We start from the raw sequence: 23,203 nt of genomic DNA on the forward strand, positions 1-23,203 counted from the left end.
TTAAGAGGTATTGTCAGTGCACTATTTTTTCTTTTCTTTTTCTCTCTCTCTCTTTTTTTCTCTCTGACCCTTTTATGTGTTCAGTAGAACCAATGTGATGTATTTTGTATTAGAATGAATCGACCTATTATCTGCAAACTTAAAGTTAAAAGAACATTATCTATGTTTGTGCGTTTAATGTTGTGCGATATTTAAATCTACACGCATGTTATATGAGTATGTATAAAATATTATTATTTAAAAATTTTCATAAATTGCAGAAAAATTTAAATACAGTAAAAAAGCTAAACTTGATCTTACAAACACAGATGATATATTCTTAAATATAAATTACATAATAGGTCTATTCGTTTTAATATCAAAGCTGAGAACATTATATATTTATTGGTGTTGCTAAACGCAACCTTTTAGTGTTGTATTACGAGTACCTATACGAGTACCTATACGGGTCAGAGAAATAAAATAAATATAATGTGCTGACATTCTCTATTAAGTATAAACCTAAATTACTATTATACTACTTACATTCTTTTTTAAGCTCTTTATCTGAATTATATTAAACGTGTAATCTAACATCCAGTCAATCTAAAATATATTATATAGCTGTGAATACAATGAATTATATTACAGTATTAAATATTTTAAAACCTATTTATTATAATATTGTGATTATTGTGTGATATTGATGTAATATTATTGATTTTTACCATTAAAAAACACAAAATATTATATTTGTTAATACTAATGACATTATTTTTTTTTTAGGTAAGTTAACAAAAAATCAAGCATGAACAATTTCGTCATGATACAAATAATACCCAGGTATATAAATATATTTTATCGTACCAATATATAATTATATATATATATATATATATGAATTTACAATTATTAAAATTATAATACTTAGAAGGTTATAAGTTATTCCGATAATGTACATTATTGTATATACGTACATCAATACATTTTATTGTAGTAGATATGTATGTTAGGTATGTTTAAGTATTTAATTGTTCATTAAACAAGAAACATTATAATATATTTTATAATATAATGTTTCCTCGTATGCACAACAACTAATCGCCAGTCGTTTATTAATTTTTTTTTCATTCGACATTTAAATTCGTCATATATTGTTCGGTGTTTTTTAAAAGAGGTAATGCTCACATAAATTATCTTTTATACGGTGTAATATGCAAATCGTTGCAGTTGTATAACCGATAGAGGTTTTGTATTGTTGATGTCGGGCTGATCGTTAACCCCGTTTCCCGAATCCTCACCCCATACAAAGCCAGTCGGTAATTTACCTTTCGGATAAACCATCTGTCGACTTGTGCTCTATCGTATACGTAGAATGTATATAATGTATATGTGTGTGTGTGTGTATGCGTGTACATGTCTGTTCTGTTCCTATACACACTTGAATTCTCCCTCTCCTGCAATTCTCTATTACGCGTTTCTCTTATTCACTATATTATATACGCATGTTCTGCCCGGCCTCCGGTCAGCGCTCTCATCATCTAGCGCGCATACATAACATACTGAGCACTCCTTTGATTTTAAACACCGGCGAAAAAGAAATATTAGTAGTATTAGCCATATTATAATATAAGCTGTACTAAACTATAGACACGAAAACATTTTTTTTTTAAAGTGCTCTGTGTATGCGTTTTTTTAACGATCCGTTACGAAAATAGAATTTACGCCAACCCGGTGAATATAGGTGTATGTTGCGTCCGAAAGGCATCGTAAAAACTATACTACTGGCGGCACGAAGAAAATAAAACATTTCGCGGTCCGGGCGTAAAACGAAACGCAAAAAAAATATATATACATTCGTATAGTGGTCATTAAAATACGCGTACATATAGGATAAAGGGACTGCTGCAGCGGCGTACAATAATCGAAATTGCGCACGCGACAGGTCTTTATACGCTAATTAATCATACACCCCGGAGATTATTCTGCGTCTCAGTGCCAACGGCAATAGATGGCCACTATATGCGAGAAGTTTATAAAAAGATCCGTTTTACCGGCCAGGCGCATCTTGTAAACTTTTAACCGTAAATGCAATAATTATTATGCTTGTTGGATACATTTTCTGAATTATTTTGAAACTTGACGGCTGACAAAGTGAAACATGCACACTGCACACTAATGCCAACATTTTTAGTTCAATTACGCTGTATAATAATTGATAATTTAAAACTAAATGTTCACAGTCTCTGAGTTTTATTGACTCATATGTTATTAAACCGTTGGCTATTTTCTTAGTAACGTTTTGATCCGGATAAAAAATATTTATTTTTCAACAATAATAATACATCTAGTTTATTGACATTTTAAATTAAGACGAGTTTAATAAAAGATGCGACTTTAATGAGCAAACACTCTTAATTTGAAAATATAAAAACCGGATTTATCATTACATTATTGTGACACATCAGTTATTATTTTTCATCAGCGTCGTACAATAAATAAAAAAAATAAATAACAATTGACGTTTGAAGCGTTTGAACGAAATATATATATGATATATATGCATACGTTTGTCCCCGCAATAAAATTGTGATCACTACAGTTATTCACTTGATAAAGAAAATATTAAATAATATGTTCTAATCATTGTACTTTTAAATACTACGAAAAAATTGGATATTAATAAATATAAAGACCCAGCCTCTTGTGAGGTGTAGGTTTTATAAGTTATAGACAAAAAGGTGTATCAACGTTTTATAAAATATACTATAAAAAAAAATATAATACATAGTAAAAAGTTTTATTTTATTAACTATACTGTTAACAGCCATACAAAACAAATTGGGTAGTAACATATTAGTTATATGGATAATATAATTATTATTTATTTTAAATTATATTGTAGCGTACCTATAATGTTCATATTATTTCATTATTTATAATAGGTACATAAACATTGGGTTTAAAATGTTTAAATTAAAACGATTAACATAATTTTTCCTATCAGACCACCTAGGATCAAAATTTTATTTGTATATGTCATTAAATTGTTTTGCTTGGCTGTATTTACCCGAAATAGTGAGGTATATATTGTTAAAACAAAGCAAGTGTGTAATACGATTTCACATAAAACGATTGTTTGTTCCACACCGAGTTCCTCGAGTGATTTTCTTTGAAAGAGCGAATAAACTCAATACACATACATGTTTGATAAGAATACACCTGTTAGTTTCTCTCACTGGAAATTGTTTTTTTACGTACCTACCTATTTTACATTTTTATTAAACTCAGCATTTGACCATCCGCGAATAGATTTATAATATATAGATTATAAATAGTATAACTAACATTGATTAATTGCACGTGAGTTCAATTTATATATAGTTACTGATTTGTTTTACTTAAATTGCTGCGTTTAATGAATAAGATCTAATATAACTTATATGATGATAATATTACTAAAACTAATATTATAATATTTAGTATTATAAATACTTAATTATATAGTCTAATTTCCATTGGTGCCGAATACGCTATAAAAAATCATACACGCGTATTTATCTTAAATACAACATTTATATTTATATTTAGTTCCACTTACATTTTTGGTAGATAGGCATAATTATTAAATGGCGTGTCGCACATTTTTTTGGTGGTCTGGCGCCACGGAATATGCGTATATAAAATTATAAAATGTATGTATCCCATTGACATATAGACAATAGACATAATTTAGTCTTTTATACAGAATTTTTTTCGGCTTAGCTCAGAATACAAAACTGTGTTACTTTTCAAATATACTTACGCATCATACATGATACACACATTCAAACACACGTAATAATACCGTTAAAATAATGGTCTGCAAATATATAATAGGTTTTTCTTTAACGTTAATATAAGCTTACTTTTATAAGTAGTTAGGTCATGGTCACATATTACTTAAATATAGTGATGTCTTATATGTATAAAGAAACATCCATAACTACTAAATTTCTATTATGCACCGATAATGGTCGAGTTTGTCATTTCAATATAATATATTGTAGACAATTTATAGCTTTTATATAGTTATAGCTAGTATACTACTATAGCATTTATTTTATTATATGAACATAGAGAATTGTGAATAATGTATACATTTTTAAATTACCTTTAACCAAGGTGGATATATATATATCCACCTTTTCTTTGACTTAACTTTATATATTGAAATATTATAAACATGAATATATATGTTATTTGATAATAATTGAGCAAAAATAATGTTAGATATTAGGAAAAGGATCAGTGAATAATTTTATAACTTATTATCATTTATGTTTTTTAATAATTACAATTTACAATATATTTACTTTGACATTTTAAAGGAGGGGTCGTCGTATTTAACTTTATAAATCAACTTCAGTGCACTTCTCTTTCATATCTGAGTTTAAAAAATTATATTAAATTCACATCGTTTAAATAGCTGGTATTTGATCAATACTATCAGTTCAACCGACCATACCGGCTATGCCTAACCGAGGCGTTGTTTGAGGGGTGCTCACCCCCTGGACATTTATTTTTTTAATTGTTTTTCTCTCCACTGCTATAGCATTCCTCCCCATTGTTCCCCATCATACCCGTTTAAGAGTTCTTTTTTCTGCTTGTTACGGTACAATGGCACATGTAGGTATATAGTTGACACAACATTTAAACACATGTTCGTATACTGAAAAAAAATATTTTTTGTCTGGTTCCACTTTTACTGCAAAAGTAAATTTTAGTATTCTCAAATATTCATAATTTTTGTGTAAGATAAAAATTATTTCAATTTTTGTTTTTCTAATAGAACTATACAATATTTGAATATTGTATTTGTATAGGTAATGTTCTTTATTATTATCACTATAACAGTATTTTAAAATGTATTTTTTCACTATAAGAGTTATAAACAAGCAACTTTTATATACTTATACATATAATATTATGAGTTATTTCAATATCTGTATATGTATTATAATTGGACATTGATTAGTCGCAGTGTCGATTATTAAAATAAGAGTATAATTAAAATGTTAACAGTATTTTTTATAAAAATCTTTTTAGATAATAGACGAGGAGTCAGTAATCCTTTTAATTCGAATAGTTTTCATATAGTATACGCAGCAGGCATTTTAATGTATATAGACTCTAAATAGGTGAACGTATACCTACACAGTATAGTGTTGGTTCGTTAAAACGAATGACGGGGGGGGGAGGTAAGTGCCAACAAAATACATATTTATTTTTTACGATTATTATTATTATTGTATTATATATTATTATTATTATGTCACCTCCGTTACCGCCCGTATCGCCACGACTACTTAACCGTGTGCGCGTCCCCCTCGCACGTCCGTCCGGTAGTCGAACGACGACGCCGCCGCCTGTACAGCTACCGCGTCGACGACCGCACTGATAAACGGCGCCGCTTTATTATATGATGCCGTTTCGGGAACAAGCGCAGTTAGTTCCTTTTCTTTTGTATGAGCGTCTGCCATCATCGTCGTAAGTGCATTTTAACGGAAACGAGGTTAAGACTCGACAGCGCGGCAGCGGCGGCGGCGGACACGGTGGGCGTCCTGCCAGGTGAGATAGAGGTGGGTGTCCCGACGATTGGTTACAAAACGAATGATAATGGCCGACACCTGTACCGACCCATCATCGTTGGCGTTCTTCCGCGCATTATTGCTCGCATAATAGTATATACACGAGATCTATATTATCCTATTAGGACGGGCGTTTGCTTTTCGACGTTCGTCGTCGTTGTATTTCGATGTCGGTCGTAATATTATTATTTCGACGCTCGTCTCGTTGCTGTTTGTTATAGCCTATTATAATATAACATGGCCTATAGGTACCTCCTATATATACTGTATTAATAATAATAATAATATTATCATCATTCGGGTTCAATGTCAAACACGCAGGGCCGGACTGCGGTTCGCTCATTATCAATAAATGCCTAGCTAATTATACATAATTATATATAGTCGTATAGGTATAATATATTATACTGCAGTATATTATCACCGCCTATACAAACGTATATAATATGTATTGTACATTACGCGTATATGTATTTTTTACTCTACCTACTCGAGTCTCCGTCCTTCCGCTCGCTCGCTCACTCACGCACTGTGTTTCTGTCTCTCACATAAATACTCTCGCCGTCCGCGTCGTGGTTAAACCGTGCAGCGGAGGGGAAAAACAATAAACTTCATATAAAAATAGTATATTGGATTCCACGCGCGCGCACACATATATATAAAACTCAGGTCCGGTCCTCATCTATAACATTTACTATACACCATCACGCGCAGTGCGCGCCTGCAGCATCATCGTCATCTCCTGTTTACCTAAAAACCGTGTGCGCGGCGCGTCGTCGTTTTTAAATAGATTTCGGTGAAGAGAGGAACGTCAGCTCGAACGTGCAGGCCACACGTACGTATATTATACGTGTTATATATATATATATGTATATATACAACCGTGGCGGTGGGCCCCACAAAAACCGTCGGGGAAAAAATACACGTAGGTGCGCATCTCCGTATATATAATGATAATAATAATAATAATAATATAGTGCATATATAGCTACATCAGTGGCTTACCGGCGGCGGCGTGGTAATTAACGGCGGTCGGTCTGTCGCTGCAGGGAGCCCAAAACGCCGCTCGGCCTCCGCCTTTACCGCGTTTACCTGCGATCGGTCGCATTTTGACGACCATTGGGCCCCCTGAGGGATAATTGGCGGAAACCTGGCAATATAGGACGACGTGACCCCTCCTCACTCCTCTTCCACCCACCCATCCGCGGTCACTGTTGAGTGACACGCACCACTTGAATCTCTTCGTCGCCGCCGCCGTCAGTCCGGCCATTACCACGATTTCTTAACGTGTTCAGTTTTTTTTTTCGTCCGAGTTTTTATAATAAACGACCTCGATAATTATAAAACCGACTTGACGTGTAGCCGACTTCCCAATTAAATTATACATATATTCGGCACTACGCTCTTCTCTCGTATTTATTATATACATATATATAAAATATGTGTGTATATCTTACTTGTCGTCTTTCCCTCACACGCTCATTTTCTTTCTCTCTGCTACTATTACCTCTCTCTTTCAAATTTTCTATCTCTCTTTATCTTTATATGCATCTACTAGTCTACTACAGTGGCTGTCAACTGCGTAAACGATAGCGACGTAAATGTACGCACGTCGGCGTCGTTCTGTGCGGACTGGTTGAGCGGTGCGGCGACGTATCATCTAAAACGTTTTACGCGGTCATCTCTATACTTGTCCTGCCATCTTATCTTCGTGGTCGTATCTATGATTGGAACCGTTGGAGGTACTAATGGTATTATATAGCGATAGTGTAGTAGTCGTGTCGTAGGACGTAGGTATACATATATATATATATACGCGTCACGCGATACGACAATTTGCACATTAATGATAATAATACGTGTGCCTTGATGGAACAGTAAATATACTGAGTACCTCACTACCTCAATATGCGTATATGTATTATATATTTGTATCAAATTGGCAAGTCGTATTTCTGTATGTTAAGACAAAAAATGTCTGTTCGTCGACTCTTTAGCAACGATTATATAATGTACCTTGTACAGTTGTACCTATAATGTATATATTATACTATCATTCCATGATGCGTGCATACAAAATCGTATAGGAATGAAGATTTATAAGGAAATATGTCATATTACACCATATTATAATATATTTTATGTTCTTGGTCGTTTCTCGTATTCCCGTGAGAATTTTTTTATTGTCATCAAAAACTCTTAATTATAATTCTATTGTTGCTTGATGCAATGTTTCTGTATTGTTTTAAGGTAGAAAAAACCTACAGTTATACATTTAGGATTTGAAATTTTGGATTGTGCATTTCTTATAGGTAGGTACTGCTATACGCGCAGCATATATAAGTATTATTTTCATACTCTACACAGCATGAATAACGAAGTAAACGAACAACAACGTTATTGTTTTTACCTTTTTCATTTCATGAATTTACAAAATAATATTAAATTATTCCCTGGATTCAAAAATGGGTAATAAGTAAATATATATTATTTTTAAAATACGAGTATATTATTACTGCAGATTTTATACCTATACATATACTGTTTACCCATACTACCTACTTATACATTTCATCGTCAAAAATGAATAAACGTTATTATTAATATAGTTGTACGAGACGATTTCCTCGATGTTAAAATCATTTGAACGCTTTAGTTGATTTGTTTTATTTGGAACCAATTTATAAATATTTATAGGCACCTGTGAATATGATACTCTTCGTCGGGTATGCTTTTTTAAACCACCTTAAAATTTCAAGAAATATGATATTAAAATTACCAACAGTTGTATCCAATTAAAATTGAAACTAAGTGGTTTCTATTCACATTCTATAATATGTTTAAAATTATTATGTTTTGTTGTTTTGTTGTTTTGTTATAATTACTATAGACAATTTTTGACGGTAATTACTTATTAAATACTACAGAGAGTTACGTTTCAAGGTTTTATCATTTATTAAATTTGCATTTAAAAATTGCGTGTTAAAATCCCGTGTTCGTTACGCTCAACGCACGCCCGCCCGTATTCTCGTTGTTTTTTTATGTGTAGGCATCTAATTTTTTTTACATCTATTTTATTATTATTGTACGGCACATCTCGGCCGTTTCGTGTCAGTATCTGGTGTTTTTACAGATGTTTTATGGTTTTATTTACGTTCAACGAATAACCTAATATCGTTGCCTACTGTCCCTTTTTTCGTTCGCCTCTCGTACACATTATATTGTGTATACACACACACACACACACACACACACATATATACACATATATGTATACAAACGAAATACTTATACCTACTACACGTAATACACGGTACCCTGTACAAACACACACACACACACACACTCGTTTTATAATATAAATTTATTATGACATAATATGACGAACGCAGATTTCCGACAAATTCGATAGTAGATTAAATAACGCGTGTTGGAAACCGTATACACGGACTATATTGTCGAGTTATCGTTTACCGCGCGCAGTCCAATACGATTTATTACTGTCAATAACGTTTTCGTGGAACGTATAATAATTATGATATATATACACGAGTACGTTGGGCGTGCGTGATGGTGTTATTATTGTTATTTTTTAATCGAACTAATTGGAACTCCCGCATCATCGTCATCATCGTCATCGTCATCATCATCATCGCCGCCGCCGCCGCCGTCGTCGCAGTTGTGTACTATATAATAATAATATAACGATCGTAATAATAACCTTATATTATTATCATGCGCTGTACGACATAGGTACCAGCTACGTATATAACACTATACATTACGCGACTTCTACTCGGCTGCGTCGTATAATATACTGTGGTACTATAATATTATAATGTAATGTATCGTCGTCCCACGCGCGCGCGCACCGTCATCCCGGAACAACACCTCGAAGTCGTCCGACACCTCTGCCGCGGCTCTCGTATGTTTTCATTCCGAGTTTTTCCGCGCGCGGTATTAAATCGTAACCGCCGCAATGATAATAATCATCTCGTCGCCACGGTCGGTCAATTAGTAATATTTGTATTGGCCTTGGCGGGTTCACCCGGTCGTCCGCCACACACGTCGACGAGACTGCTCTACTGCAGCGACGACGGTGTTCAGAAGAAACGAACGGACGGGTAGACGGGGGGGGGTGGGGAGAGGGGGACAAAAAACTGTTTTAAAAAAAAAAAAAAAAAACCCGCGCGCGGTTCGACGAGCGGAAAAGAGTGACGTGCGAAGTGAGTGCCGCGTGTGGTGGTTATACGTGACTCCGCCGCGGACGTTATTAGCGGTATATATAATAAATAATAATAATAATAATAATAACATATATAATATCACATTATAGTGTATAGTACGCGGTGTAGTTTCGTTTACTCATTTCACCTATTGCCAACAACCGCCGCCTCCGACCACTCTGTCGTCGTCGAGTACATTATATATTATTATTATTATACCGTATAGCGGGGAGGCTAAGGGATTTATTATTTTTATAGTTTTATTATTATTTGCATGCGAGACGCGCGCGAATCGACCTGTTCTTCTGCGGAGGCGGATTATATTATACACGGTGTGGCGTGTGTAATATGTACACGCGTGTTTTTGTGAAGGTTCGAACTGCCTCGCAGAAGTGTAATATAATATAGAACGTTTAGAATTTTTCTGGACTGCGTGACGAGCGGAAAATTTTAATTTAAAACCTTCGTCGCCGTCAGTCACTGGTTTTTATTGGGCGATTCGGCGCGTCAACACGTGGCGATAACCGTTATTGCGCGCGTGTGTAACAAACAGCGTACAGCCTTATTATAACGGTCCGGATGAAAGGTCCAATCGCTTTTAAATTTAGACGCCATTATACAACCGCGAACGGTCGCAGGGCCCGGAGTTATTTTCGGTGACCGTGGTATTCAAATAAATAATACATATTATACCATGTTATATTATGTCATTCCTCCGGGAGCTTTGCAAAAATGTCTATAATAAAGGAAACACGATAAAATAATATATATAACATACATTCGCAATGCAGTATACCTATAACGTCCCCGATATAATAAATATTCTGATACCAGTAAGTTTCAGCGGCAACTTTGCAGTTTACGCGCGCGGACGCGCGCGCCAGTCGTCGAAATACAACAAAGACATTCTGCGTATATATAAACTCCTGGCGGTCCGCCGTCTGTTTTCGATAATATATATTTGTTTTCGCACGGTAACCGCGATATTTTGTGTCGGTCAGTTTTGAAAAAATGCTATTTTTCACCGTTTTCTTCGTGACGGTCTCTCGCAGCGACCGTTGTTGATCGAACTATTTTAACGTTACCGTCCGCTATAGTGGTGAATATTATTATAAAAAGAATGGAGTGCTGCAGCAGTGCATTGGAATTTTGGTAATGTTTAAGTTATACCGGCCGCACCCACCGCCTAACCTAACGCTTCGATTGTGTTCTGAGGAGATTATATGGTGTCGGGGTTAAGGTAAGACGCACTTTGCATCAGTCATCTACATGATTTTTTATATACATATTCATTACCTACTTGTTTATATTATTCGCATCTTATTAGTTATTTGTATGAATAATTAGTCAGTTGTATTATACGCACTACCTATGCAACTCTGTAACCGTTATTTACTAAAATATACGATGGCATTAATGTGTACCTATACTATTATAACAATATACCAATGTGTCATTATACAAAAAATATATAGTTTGTAAATCCAAGGTTAAATTATTGTATTATTTATATTGATTCGATAATTTATATTTTGGTGTATACTGCAGCGTCACAGCGGTATACTCATGCATTTGATCTGCAGCAGCATTATAATAATACACATTGGTAGTCAACAGCGCAGGTTCAATTACAATGCGGGTGCGGGTTAAAGTGTGGTTACAAAGGGGTGAAAAATAAAAACACGATGTCACCACGGTCACCACGACACCACGGTCTCAGTGATGCAGACACCATATATATTATATATAAAATCTTATAAACCAACCTATGTTCTGCGATAAACGATTAACGAATGATATATTCATATAAAATAACTATTAAATATATTATAATATTATATTTTAAAGTATATGCTTTATGCATTATGCAGTCGATCGGTTATCTGTATATTTGATATAATATTTTAGTTAGTCTAAATTTGCAATATCAAAATTAGGTACCTACCTGAATTAAACTTGTATTATTAGATTAATTTTATTGTGAAAAGAGAAGATAATCGTATTCCATAATAATATATGATTGAGTTGTTAAATTTTTATTTGAATTTACAGTGTATACTGTGTACTTATATGGTAATTGTGTTTAGTGGCAATTTTTATAAACTTCAATGTAAATTGAAATTATAGCTTAAAATTTGTCGTAATAATATTTGTTTCAAATAATCAAATGTCTGTAATAACTTGAAAAACGAAAAAAGGTATTGAACATAGTTTAACAATATAGGATGTTATAATCTAACAAAAATATAGTAATTCGATATTTTAGTCAGCTCTAATTAATTATAATACAATAATAATTACGTTTATTCAAGTGCTACTCTAGATCAATGTTTAGAGAAAGGTAGATAATTTGAGTAGTGTATATATTATGTATGTATATACATAATGCCTTAATTATAAGTTTATCGAATAGATTGATACGGGTATGGTATACGTATACCGTACATCTATATACTTTTAGGTAATAATAAGATAGTGATAAGATCCTGTGTTCGTCATGACTCATGAACCATGACAATTACTGTATAGATTCTATTTATATCGATATAACGCTGCTGATTTAATTTTTGGGATAGATAATATAGCCTAAAACCTATGTTGTTATCATCTTTATTATTGTGTTACGATGTATCGTCTATGGTCTACGGATGTTCGTGGGTGGTTCAGTATATTATGAGTATACGAGTAGGTACCTATACATAGTTTTTAATCACTATGGCACGACTTATGCACGAGGAGGGGCGATTTCAGATATCTAATGAGCTCTTATGTTAATTTTGTGCAAGAAGAGTTTGCGTTTGCGTAAGGGAATATAAAGTAGATTATGTTTCGGCTCGGGTAGATAATTTTATTGGAGAATGAATATAGATACAGTTATAAAGGGTAGATGGTAAACAGTTCCGAGGGGAGTTCGAATAAAAATAACAACGTTAGTTTTATAATTTTAAATTATTCGTATTGACCTTTATTTCACGAAAAGACTCGGAGTGCTATACGAATGGCGCGTGTTTAAATTTAATTCTAAGTACATCTGTATAGTAGTATAAATGTATAATATATTAATATGCATATACTAGGTACCTGGTACATTCATATTACAAACACTTATATAGTATATAATATTATAATACAATATAGATCCTTGGAATAAAAAAGGATTTTAAATGGCAATTATTATAATTAAATAGGTAATGTACTAATACAAATAATATAATTTGAACTTATTTAAATTTTTAAGATATTCATTTGATCCGATAATATATATATCTATATATGTGGATATTAATTAACCTATACAATATAAATGTGTAATTGGTTGATGACGAAATAAATTAGATTTATTTTGTCAGTTGATACTTACTCGATAGTTGATACAATATAAATATTATAGTATAATGCATGATATGATATTATGCACCTACATGTCAGAATGAAACGTGTAGTTTTTGATTTATATACATTTTATGAAAGGAATAAGTCGTCTAAATCATTTATAAACTATATTATACCGTATACGTTTCAACTCGTAGTGACAATTAAGTATATATTTCACTTTCGCTTTAATTTAGCTGCAGGTTTATATTGAGCTAATTGAAATAACGATGTCGGTATGTTTGTCTGGGTACATAGGTATTAATTATATCACTTTTTAACATGTTGCTTCCGTTACACAGTTATTTTAGTATAATAGTCACCTACAATTTTTCTTTGTGATCTTATAGCTGTTGTATAATATTCTGAATAATGATTATCACTAAACAGGATATTATTTTTTAGGAATTTCTTTACTAAATCACAATGTTAAAATTATAATGTATATTGTATATGATTAGCTATTTACGAGTAATAATTATTATATCTACAACTATGATTTTTTAAATTATCCTCTGAGTCAATAGTTTAAATAATCATTTAAAATATTATAATTTTAAAAGTTTTATAATTTGGTCATACATTTTTGCATATTATACTATGTATCTACTAAGACAACATAATATACATAAACCTACATACAATTGATAATATGATATTTATATAATATATTAGTTATTGTACAGTCGTGGTTCGTTTTATATAATTATATTATACAATGTTACAATGTATAAATGAACATTGTAACGTTTGGAAATTGATTTAGACCCAAAATATCGTTGTGACTCGGCAAGAGGGAGAGTTGTCAATTTGTGGACCCTATTTAGAGACGATATCACCCAATGTCAACATAGGTGACGTGGTCATCAAGCTAATTTTCCCCACGTGTGTGTGTGTGTATGTGTGTACCTTGCAGATCTACCTACATACAATAATGTAGCTTGAGAACGCGTGCAGCCCTTTAAAATCCATAACTGGGGGCTGTATAATTTAGCTCCGGGCGTTATAGGCACATGTTTGCTCGACCCGTTCTTTGTTTTGTAACCTATCCGAATCATGAAACTAATAACGGATGTGTGTGCGCAGTCGATCACAAAGGGGTAGTTTTTACACACTGATTGCCGGACTACATATATAATGCAAATGGATCCTTTTTAACGGTGCGGCTGCAGCAGCAGCAGTGTTCTTCCATCGTTTCCAAAATACGTTTGTAAACAAAAACGGATTTTTACACACCCCACAATACCAAGGACGTTTACAGTTTTAAATGCACCGTAAGTACGGTGTTGTGTAGCGTAGGGAATAAGGGATAGAGGGTCATGTCACGTTATCCAAACTCGTTGTCGAATTTTTTTAAATGCCCACAGTATTGGTGGCAGTATTTATAACGCCATCTAGTTGATTAAGTATGCGTAACTAGAATCGCCCTCTGGTCTGTCCCGCCAACGGGATATTTTCGCTATTGTCATTGACACTAGATAGCGTTGAATGTATAGAATTGTCGGTATAAACCCTTGAAGTCAAGACGAAGACTCGACAAAAGATCGTTTAACATTATGTTAATATTATGTGATTATTAATCACACTATACACTATTGATAAAAATATATCAATTATGTGATTTTCGGGGATAATAACTAATTTTTTAATAATGACAAAAACACTAAATTTGTCTAATTTGTTATATCACATAAAAAACACGAACAATAACTAAAAATTGTATGAATCAATTTAGTGAGCTAAATACTAATGGTCCTTTTAACCAATGTTTAGTGACTCGTGATTGGTTCATTAAATTTTAGTGAACTATTAAATTAATACATTTATAAATTTCTTATGCAACCCGGCATAATAAATACCTACAGTTAAAGATAATATCAGCATTATATCTATACTGTATATTATTTTTATTAATAAAAAATAAAAATTCATGTTAGAATAATCGTTTAATCGACAGGTTAAAATGTATTTATGCAGAATGTTGTAAAATCCTAGAAAGTGTACCTATATATTTCATGAAAAATAAGTATGATTTTATTACGAGTTAAGTACTTCAAGCACGTTAAAGTAATGTTTTTTTACGGTTGGCTACTTAGAAGGGGGACAAAAAAAAACAAAAATTTAAAAATAATGCTGTTTTATACAACTTGTTTCACTTGCTAAATAACAAGAAAAAAAATCAAACTTTAGTCAACTGAACCAAAAACGAGGGTTGACAACGTTACTGTTTTTTTTTTTTTTTTTTAATGACTTTTTACTTCTTTATTTTGTATATATCTCCAACTAACGTTTTATACTACTCTGTAATACATTTATATATTATGGTTGTTCACATATAGTTTGTTTATCTATATATATTATATAGCTTGTACGTGTTTTTTAAACAATTTATGTAGATGCAGTATTATTAATCCCGAGTGTTATTAAATAATGTTTGTAGTGATTATCGTTGTATACTGTCACGAGTCATTAGCTGGGTTTTGGGTGACTGGACACTATGTATAGAGGGCCGGTGTATGTCTACCTGAAAGGGATTTGTGGGACTTGTCGAAATATTACCCGACAGCCGTGATGAATATTATGTTATACCCCCTAATCCGTTCCAACGAAGACCGTAATCATTTTAATACACCGGATATGTGTAGCAGGTAAAACGAGGGACGATATCCCACACGTGGGGTCATTTCTATATTGAGCCTAGTCAGCTTTTGGAATGTGTGGTTTCGTTAAAAATCAACATTATCCTTGGGTCGTAAATTTTAGAGTATAGTGTGAAAAATATGTATGTTCAATTATTAAAACTATTTTTATTGATTTTAGCACTAATGCATACCAGTGCCAAAAAAATAACGATTGCAGTTGTTGTAATCCGTAAAATAAATCCTGAACTATTGGCCTTATTCTTAGAAATCTCAAATTGTATACATTCATAATTCATTGCACCATTTATTTTGTATATACAATCCATGATTGTTGAAAATATGTTTTAGACATTGTTTGGATAAAATATCAAATTGAAATACTAAATCTAATATTTAATTAAAATGTAATATATAATATATCTGTTAATTCGTCTTGCTTAAAAAAAAAGTTATATTCATAATTTAAGTAATTTAATCTAAACAGCTATTATTCTTGATTTAATTATATATTTTAATACGAGCCTATAACATTATAGACTAAAATAATATAGTTGTTACTTGTTACTAATATTAGCTGACGGAGAAATGTGCCTAATATTTAACAAATAGGTTTTATTGGTCTAAGTATTTACTAATAGAAACGTTTCAGACTATATGTGTGGTCCAAATGTTCAATTGTTTGTAATCTGCCATCAAACGTAATAAATTAATAACAATAAAACTGTTTTACATTTTATACGTACTATAATGTATATATAGAATACCTACTTATGTTCCTATTGTATCCGTCGAGACCCGTCCTTCTGACCTATACTATATAGTGGCTATTGATTTGCTGTTTTAGTTAGGTACAAACAGTTTATTTTTTAACATTTTTATTAATACTCACGGTTCCTTTTTTATGACCAAAATTGTAGGTAAGTCATAAACTCATAAACAAATTACTGATTCCAATTTTAATATTAAAATAATAACTAAAAAAAAAAACCCATAAACTACTTATATTATTATACTATAGAAAATTTAAATAAATAGTCGATAAACGATTTAACAAAAATAATTAAAATTATTAAATATTCAAAGAAATTTTAATATACGTAAATGCATACTGACAGTTAAAGGATAAATTAAAAATATAACCATTATATAAAAAACTTTGATTTGTTCATGCATAAATAATCAATAAAAAAATATGACGATTACATTATTATAGTAATTAATACTTTTATGTTTTTATTTTATTATAATTATATTAAATATATAATGAAATTGGTAAAATTATGAAACATATACCTACCTTTATTATGACTCGCCTCATGTATGTCTTAACTCTGTTGTTTAAAACATATAAGTTATAACGTAAATATATGGCTTCATTTTCATAAATTTTAAATTGATATTTATACTTTTGTAATTTACTGATCAAAAGACACAAGAACTAATAAAATAAAATATATACATAAAAACCAGGAGATTAGTATGTTCATATAGTGACTTTTTTTAACTTTGATAATAATTTTTATTATGATTATTTTTAGGATAATATTAACAAAAATTGTATTTTTGTAGATTAGATATGAATAGAATGTAATATTATATTAAATACAGCCATACAGCCAATACTGGCGAAACACCTGAATTCATATAACATAATATCTTATCGCACAGCGTGTTTTGGTGATATTGGTCTTTGATGCAAATTTGTAATTATACATAATATCTTATTATTTACAGAAATTTGAAAGTTATGATCTATGTAAATGTAACGTAAAATATCATATTATTATGTTTTTAGCTTTACCGATGGTATGATAAAGGTACGTATGTATTTTATACTTCCACATACATATTATACACATTTTACGTGCACATTTCACTACATAATATCAATAATCTCTTACCAGCGAGTTTATTCGCACGAAATAACGTTTATTCTGCAAAAGATAATAATATAATATCGAAACCTAACCGATCGGTTTATGTCATAGTGTCGTTATTGTCATACGGATCGATATTTTTACTATAGGTATATTATATTCGATATTGTCACTTTCGTCGTTATGAATCTTTGTGGGTTAGCCATCCTGGTATCTAATTTTTATTTATTTTTTGTGTTGTATAATAAATGTTTATTATCGTTGCGCTGTTTTAGCGATAAATTTCGTAGAGCCGTTTACCAAGTGTGGTTCGCATGATGGTGTTTTTCCGTTACGACGGCCACGAAATGCTGAGTGTATACCGACATACGACATGACAACTATGTTTTTTCTTTCTCACCTGGGTGTCTGGGTACTTTTCAAACTGTTTTCATAGAAAATATTGGCTTTTCACAATTGTCTGCAGTTATTGTCATCGACCGTGACGTTAATGACACTAATACCTACAGGTAATTAGAATTTAGAATAGTTACAGGCATGCCTCGTGCAATGGAACAAAAAAATCGTGGTATCACAAAGATGATCCTACTATGCGGTGGCTGACCCCTCAACTCTCAATAGAATCGTAGTTGGGCCGATGACCGCGTGCTTGGTAATATGGTATTACAATAAAATTGTATGTATAGAAATAGAGGACTATATATTTATAGTGAACATGTGGCGTTCAGGTTAGGGCACAATAATAATAATAATAATAATAATAATTGATCTCACCGTCATCACACTGCGTCTCCTGCTCCGGGATTCTTCCGCTGCAGCACCTCTTCCCGTCACGCATATCATATACATGTATACCATATATAGCGACATAACGGCCGAGCTGTATAGTACGCGCACATACACAATTTCTGTCAATTTACTTTAATAAAACGACCACTGTTCGCGGCGGGACCGCCGCCACGGGCGCGCAGCGTGCCGCGTGTCGCGCCCACCGTTTACCCCGTCGCACCTGCCCTCCGATCACCTATGCGTGCTTGGAGACCACTGGCTGTTGGGTGTTATCGCCGCACATTGCGTTTCATTATGTGAACCGCATGACGCCCTCGCACCGGCAGCGCGGCGCCCGCTAACGCGTCCGTCAGGCGCACATAATATATAATAATATAATATAATATAATATTATATTATACGGCGTTGAGGTGCTATAATGCGCGACCCGCCGAATGTCCGACGCCGCCGGCCGAATCCGCAGCGCGCAGACACCGTTCGTTTTTCTAGTGTATTATGCAATGCGTATACAAAACGTGTTATATAATATTATAATATGCCAGGATTGCCAGCCGCTTACCTAAAGCGCCACCGTCACATTTCAATTGGTGGACTGCGCCCGAGTCGAGCAAAGTCTACCGGTTGGACGGACTTATTATGCGCATTAAACTATACTGCAGTCCTAATACATACTTTAAATTATATGTAGGCAATGGCGTAGTCAGTGTTTTTAAATGTTTGGGTAGAGGGAGGGGTAATACAATAACCCTATACAAAAATTAAGTTTGTAATGTTTGCACTGGAGATGGACTTTTTTACTTATAAAATATATGATTATTATTTTATGATCAGTTATATAATATTAAATACATCTTACTGAGAAGAATACTATTTTTAACAGCTTTATTTTATTTGTATTGATTCATTACAACCGACTTACACTTATGAGTTATAATTATACATTATTACTGTGTCCAAGTCTAATATAAAAATTTCATTCTTTAAGGAGATTTTTTTAAAAGAGTGGTCAATATTTCTTTTTCTATACAATATTGTCATGTTCTGCAAAAAATATGTAGCCGATGGTTATGGTCTCCGCTACTGCATTTATAATAGGTACACACTATACACATACGTACATATTATATACGGTTATGTTGTTTCTAATCATTAATATTTCGCATATTTATATTATCTTTCAGCGCAATTTCGAAATTATTTTGATATTTTTATATAGACTAGATTAATATAATATTTCAAGACAGCAATAATAAGAAAAAAATTAGTTATTCAAAATCATTTGATTATTTAACAGTTAAAAGCTTTAAGAAAAAAAAATAACAAAATATACACATTATTTGTATAATAAATTATAAATTAACAATAAAAACATCTGGATATTTGTTTTTGTTTGCACATATTTATTGGCGTTAATACATTGTTTGTACCAAATTAAAAAAAAGTACAAAATTGTCACTATACATTTTTTAAACTATAGTTATAGGTACCTTAATATTTTTCAGTTTCCGGGCAGTGCTTTTCTCGTAATTTGATCGTGTTTATTGTGTAAAAGTATTTAAGAAATAGGTATAATATACGATATAAAATTACATTTTTGAGGAAATATTTTCATTTTGTTTTTCTGTAAACTGAATTCGACCGAGACAATTGTTTGCAATGTGCATCAACGGACAACACTTAATTTTTACTCTTTTATTATGTGTAAAATCCAATTTACTATTTCTCTTTTGTTTTTTATTTGTTATTTTTTTTCATACTTAAACTTTCGTAATTTATTAGGTTTTTTTTATTTCACCACGTTTTATCGGACGCGCAGTCCAGACTGTAGACATCCCAAGACCAACCAAAGTAATAGACAATAGGAAATTATATCGACAAACTTTCAGTTTATTACTATACTCAATTTTTAATGGGACCCCCAACAGTTCGTATTTACTGTATATCAGTAAAAAAAAAATAAAAAGTAGCACTTGTAAAAATGACATAATTTCTATTGATTTTGTTGAAGAGGTGCGAACCGGTTTGAAAGTTAAAAAAGCGTAATTTAGAAACCTACAATTATTTAGTTTTCATGTTTTGTTGTTTATACAAGTTAATAAGCATATCGAAAAGTTTTGCGTATAGGTTTTCTTTTGATAACTTCAATAACTCCAATTAAATTAAATGTTGTATTCGCATACAACCTTGCTTATATATTTCAAAGTTCGCAGTAAAACAATTAGTTAAGTATATATATATAGTTTATATTTCCATTAAACAAATAACAATTGTAATTTATTATCTTAATATTTTTTATTTATACAATATGTAATTTTTATGCAGTAGCTTAGTAAGTAATGTTCGCTATGTACTTAGAATGCAATTTCCAGATTATCCCTAAGCTCTCACAATATCGCATTGTATCGAAAAAATGAACTTTGGTCATTATCAAAGTCAATAATGTTAGGTATTTAAAGGATTATATATAGGGATCGTTATAAAAATGAAAAATATTTCTGTAATGTCTATATATATATACAGTATATAATATACTTAATTACATAATATAGTTGCAGCATATGTTCGCGTAAGGTAGATTATTTTTGTTCCTAATAATAATAAAAAAAATGACTTAGGAAAGGCGTACCGAAAATTATTGTTATTGGGATACCGTCATAATAATGGTTCAGGACGTATATTAAAACCACGGATGTTGGTGGCGGTAAAACAGAAATAAATACAACGATTTTCATTTTATAAGTAATAAAATTCCTTTTTTTTGCATAACCGTTTTAATTGTGATTATAAATTCAATGTATAACGTGTCCGTATTTCCTAGTAAAATAAATTAATGATGTTTAAAAAACTACAATATTGCTCAGGAAAACTCGTTTGCTTGCATAATAAAATAAAACTCCCGGCTTTTCCCTACTTTATATTAATCGATTAAACGTTAATTTTCACTGTAGTGAAAACAATAACAACGTAATGCCTGGCAATGGTGGTATTAATTTAACTGTTGACAACAAGTTTATTATTAATTTAAAAAAAAGATACATATGGATAAAATGTCATCTATTGAAACATCTTTTAACTGTTTTAAGCTGTTTTAATTTTTCCTATAAACGTGTATATTTTTTGTATTTTGAACTGGAAACACAAAGTGATGATTAAAATTACTACTTAGTATATATGTTTATATATATATTATATCCATTTTTAATCTTATTGACTTGTAGGTACTGCAGAAAAATTATAAGGTATACGTTAAAAGATTTTTAAATACAAAGAGGTGCCTACATTCACCTTATTACTCCTTTTCGCTATTAATATTTTTACTCTAATTCGTCTACTTATAATTATATAGCTATAATATATATCTATGTAAGTAGATAAGTGTTTATCCTGCCATAAACGCAATTATATTTTAACATTTTCAGGTGGTTTTTGTTTTGTTTTAAAGGGTGTTAGAGTCGAACACGTGCCTTTGTCGGACTTTTTATTATGTGTCTACACGTACATATTATTAGGTGAGGGTGAAAACTGAGGAGAGTGCCGTCAGTGGTGGTCTTAATATACGTCATAAAGTTTACCGTCGACGTGGCCGCCGACATTAAGATAATCCGCGAGATTATGTATATTTTTTTTTCCTTTTATGAAAAAAGAATGAATGCACAAACTTATAAAAAATAAAAATCCCGTGTCGCCGGATAGAATTGAGTTACGAGAGGGCTTTTAGAAATATGAAGTTTTCAGAAGTGAATACAAAATACCTGATTACAGGAAGCAGAGATGGAGGTGGTTATATAAGGTTTATGTTTGTTTGTCGGGGGTCGTTAATTTGTCGCTGTCGTCGTAAAAATCACGTGTACACGCACACAACAATAACGGTACCTTGGGAAAAGGCACGTAGGCGGCGAGGGAGAAAGACTGCTATTGGGAGCGTGAAAAACAAAAAGAGTTCAATTTCAAGTAAAACGATGTTCCTATGTATACGGGTGCGTATGTATGTGTACGACATGGAATAAATCGGGATCAGAATTTTTATTGTTTTTTCCTTTGCACGAGGCGGTGGCGACGGCCACGTGTGCGTGTGTGTCACTTGTTCGCAGGAGACATTTAACGTTTTTATTCGAATTCCATTCGATTTTCAGGCCCGAGGTGTTTTGCTTATATATGTCGATGGCGAACTACATCCACATACACGCGCATACTCAAACACACAGGGGTTTAAATCTTCGCCGTTTGACGTTATTGGATCTTATACACACCTCGTGCACACATACATAATATATACACACACACAAGTGCGGGCGGCGTAGACGCGCATATTATTATGGTTGGGGTCTTCGGGCGAATCGAATTGGAAAAATAGTGCAGACAGTACCGAGACACATGCAGTGTCTCATAAAATCAGCTAGACATGTACCGTTTTTACTGGTATATATATAATATATATAGTGTATTGATGACAGAGCGCAGAGGATTTAGACTGTTTAGAGGAGCTTGATAATAATAATAACAACATGCGCTCTTTTTCTTTCACCTTTATTTGGAGATAGTTAACACATATTATTTTCGTTGTTTTGTTTTATTTTTATTTTTATTGTCGACTTTTACCGCCATTGATGTAAATTCGAACGTCGAGCCTATAGAATCAAAACCATTTTGTAGTTCAATATGTTTTTCCTTTATCATTGTCGTCCATA

General features: G+C 32.2%; 1 protein-coding gene across 2 annotated transcripts in view; it reads left to right on the forward strand.

Annotated features, from left to right (window-relative positions):
* Positions 1 to 23,203, forward strand: part of LOC132919982 (zinc finger protein 1) — a 167,491-nt gene that overhangs the window by 38,760 nt on the left and 105,528 nt on the right. Inside the window, exon 2 of one of the 2 annotated variants that reach the window (XM_060981968.1) lies at positions 17,645 to 17,666. The exons of the other annotated variant lie outside the window; for it this stretch is intronic. Coding sequence (XP_060837951.1) covers positions 17,645 to 17,666 — 22 coding nt within the window. The remainder of the gene's footprint in view (positions 1 to 17,644; positions 17,667 to 23,203) is intronic. 2 annotated transcript variants of the gene reach the window in all.

This window comes from Rhopalosiphum padi, chromosome 1 (assembly GCF_020882245.1).
Source record: "Rhopalosiphum padi isolate XX-2018 chromosome 1, ASM2088224v1, whole genome shotgun sequence".
Lineage (NCBI taxonomy): Eukaryota > Metazoa > Arthropoda > Insecta > Hemiptera > Aphididae > Rhopalosiphum > Rhopalosiphum padi.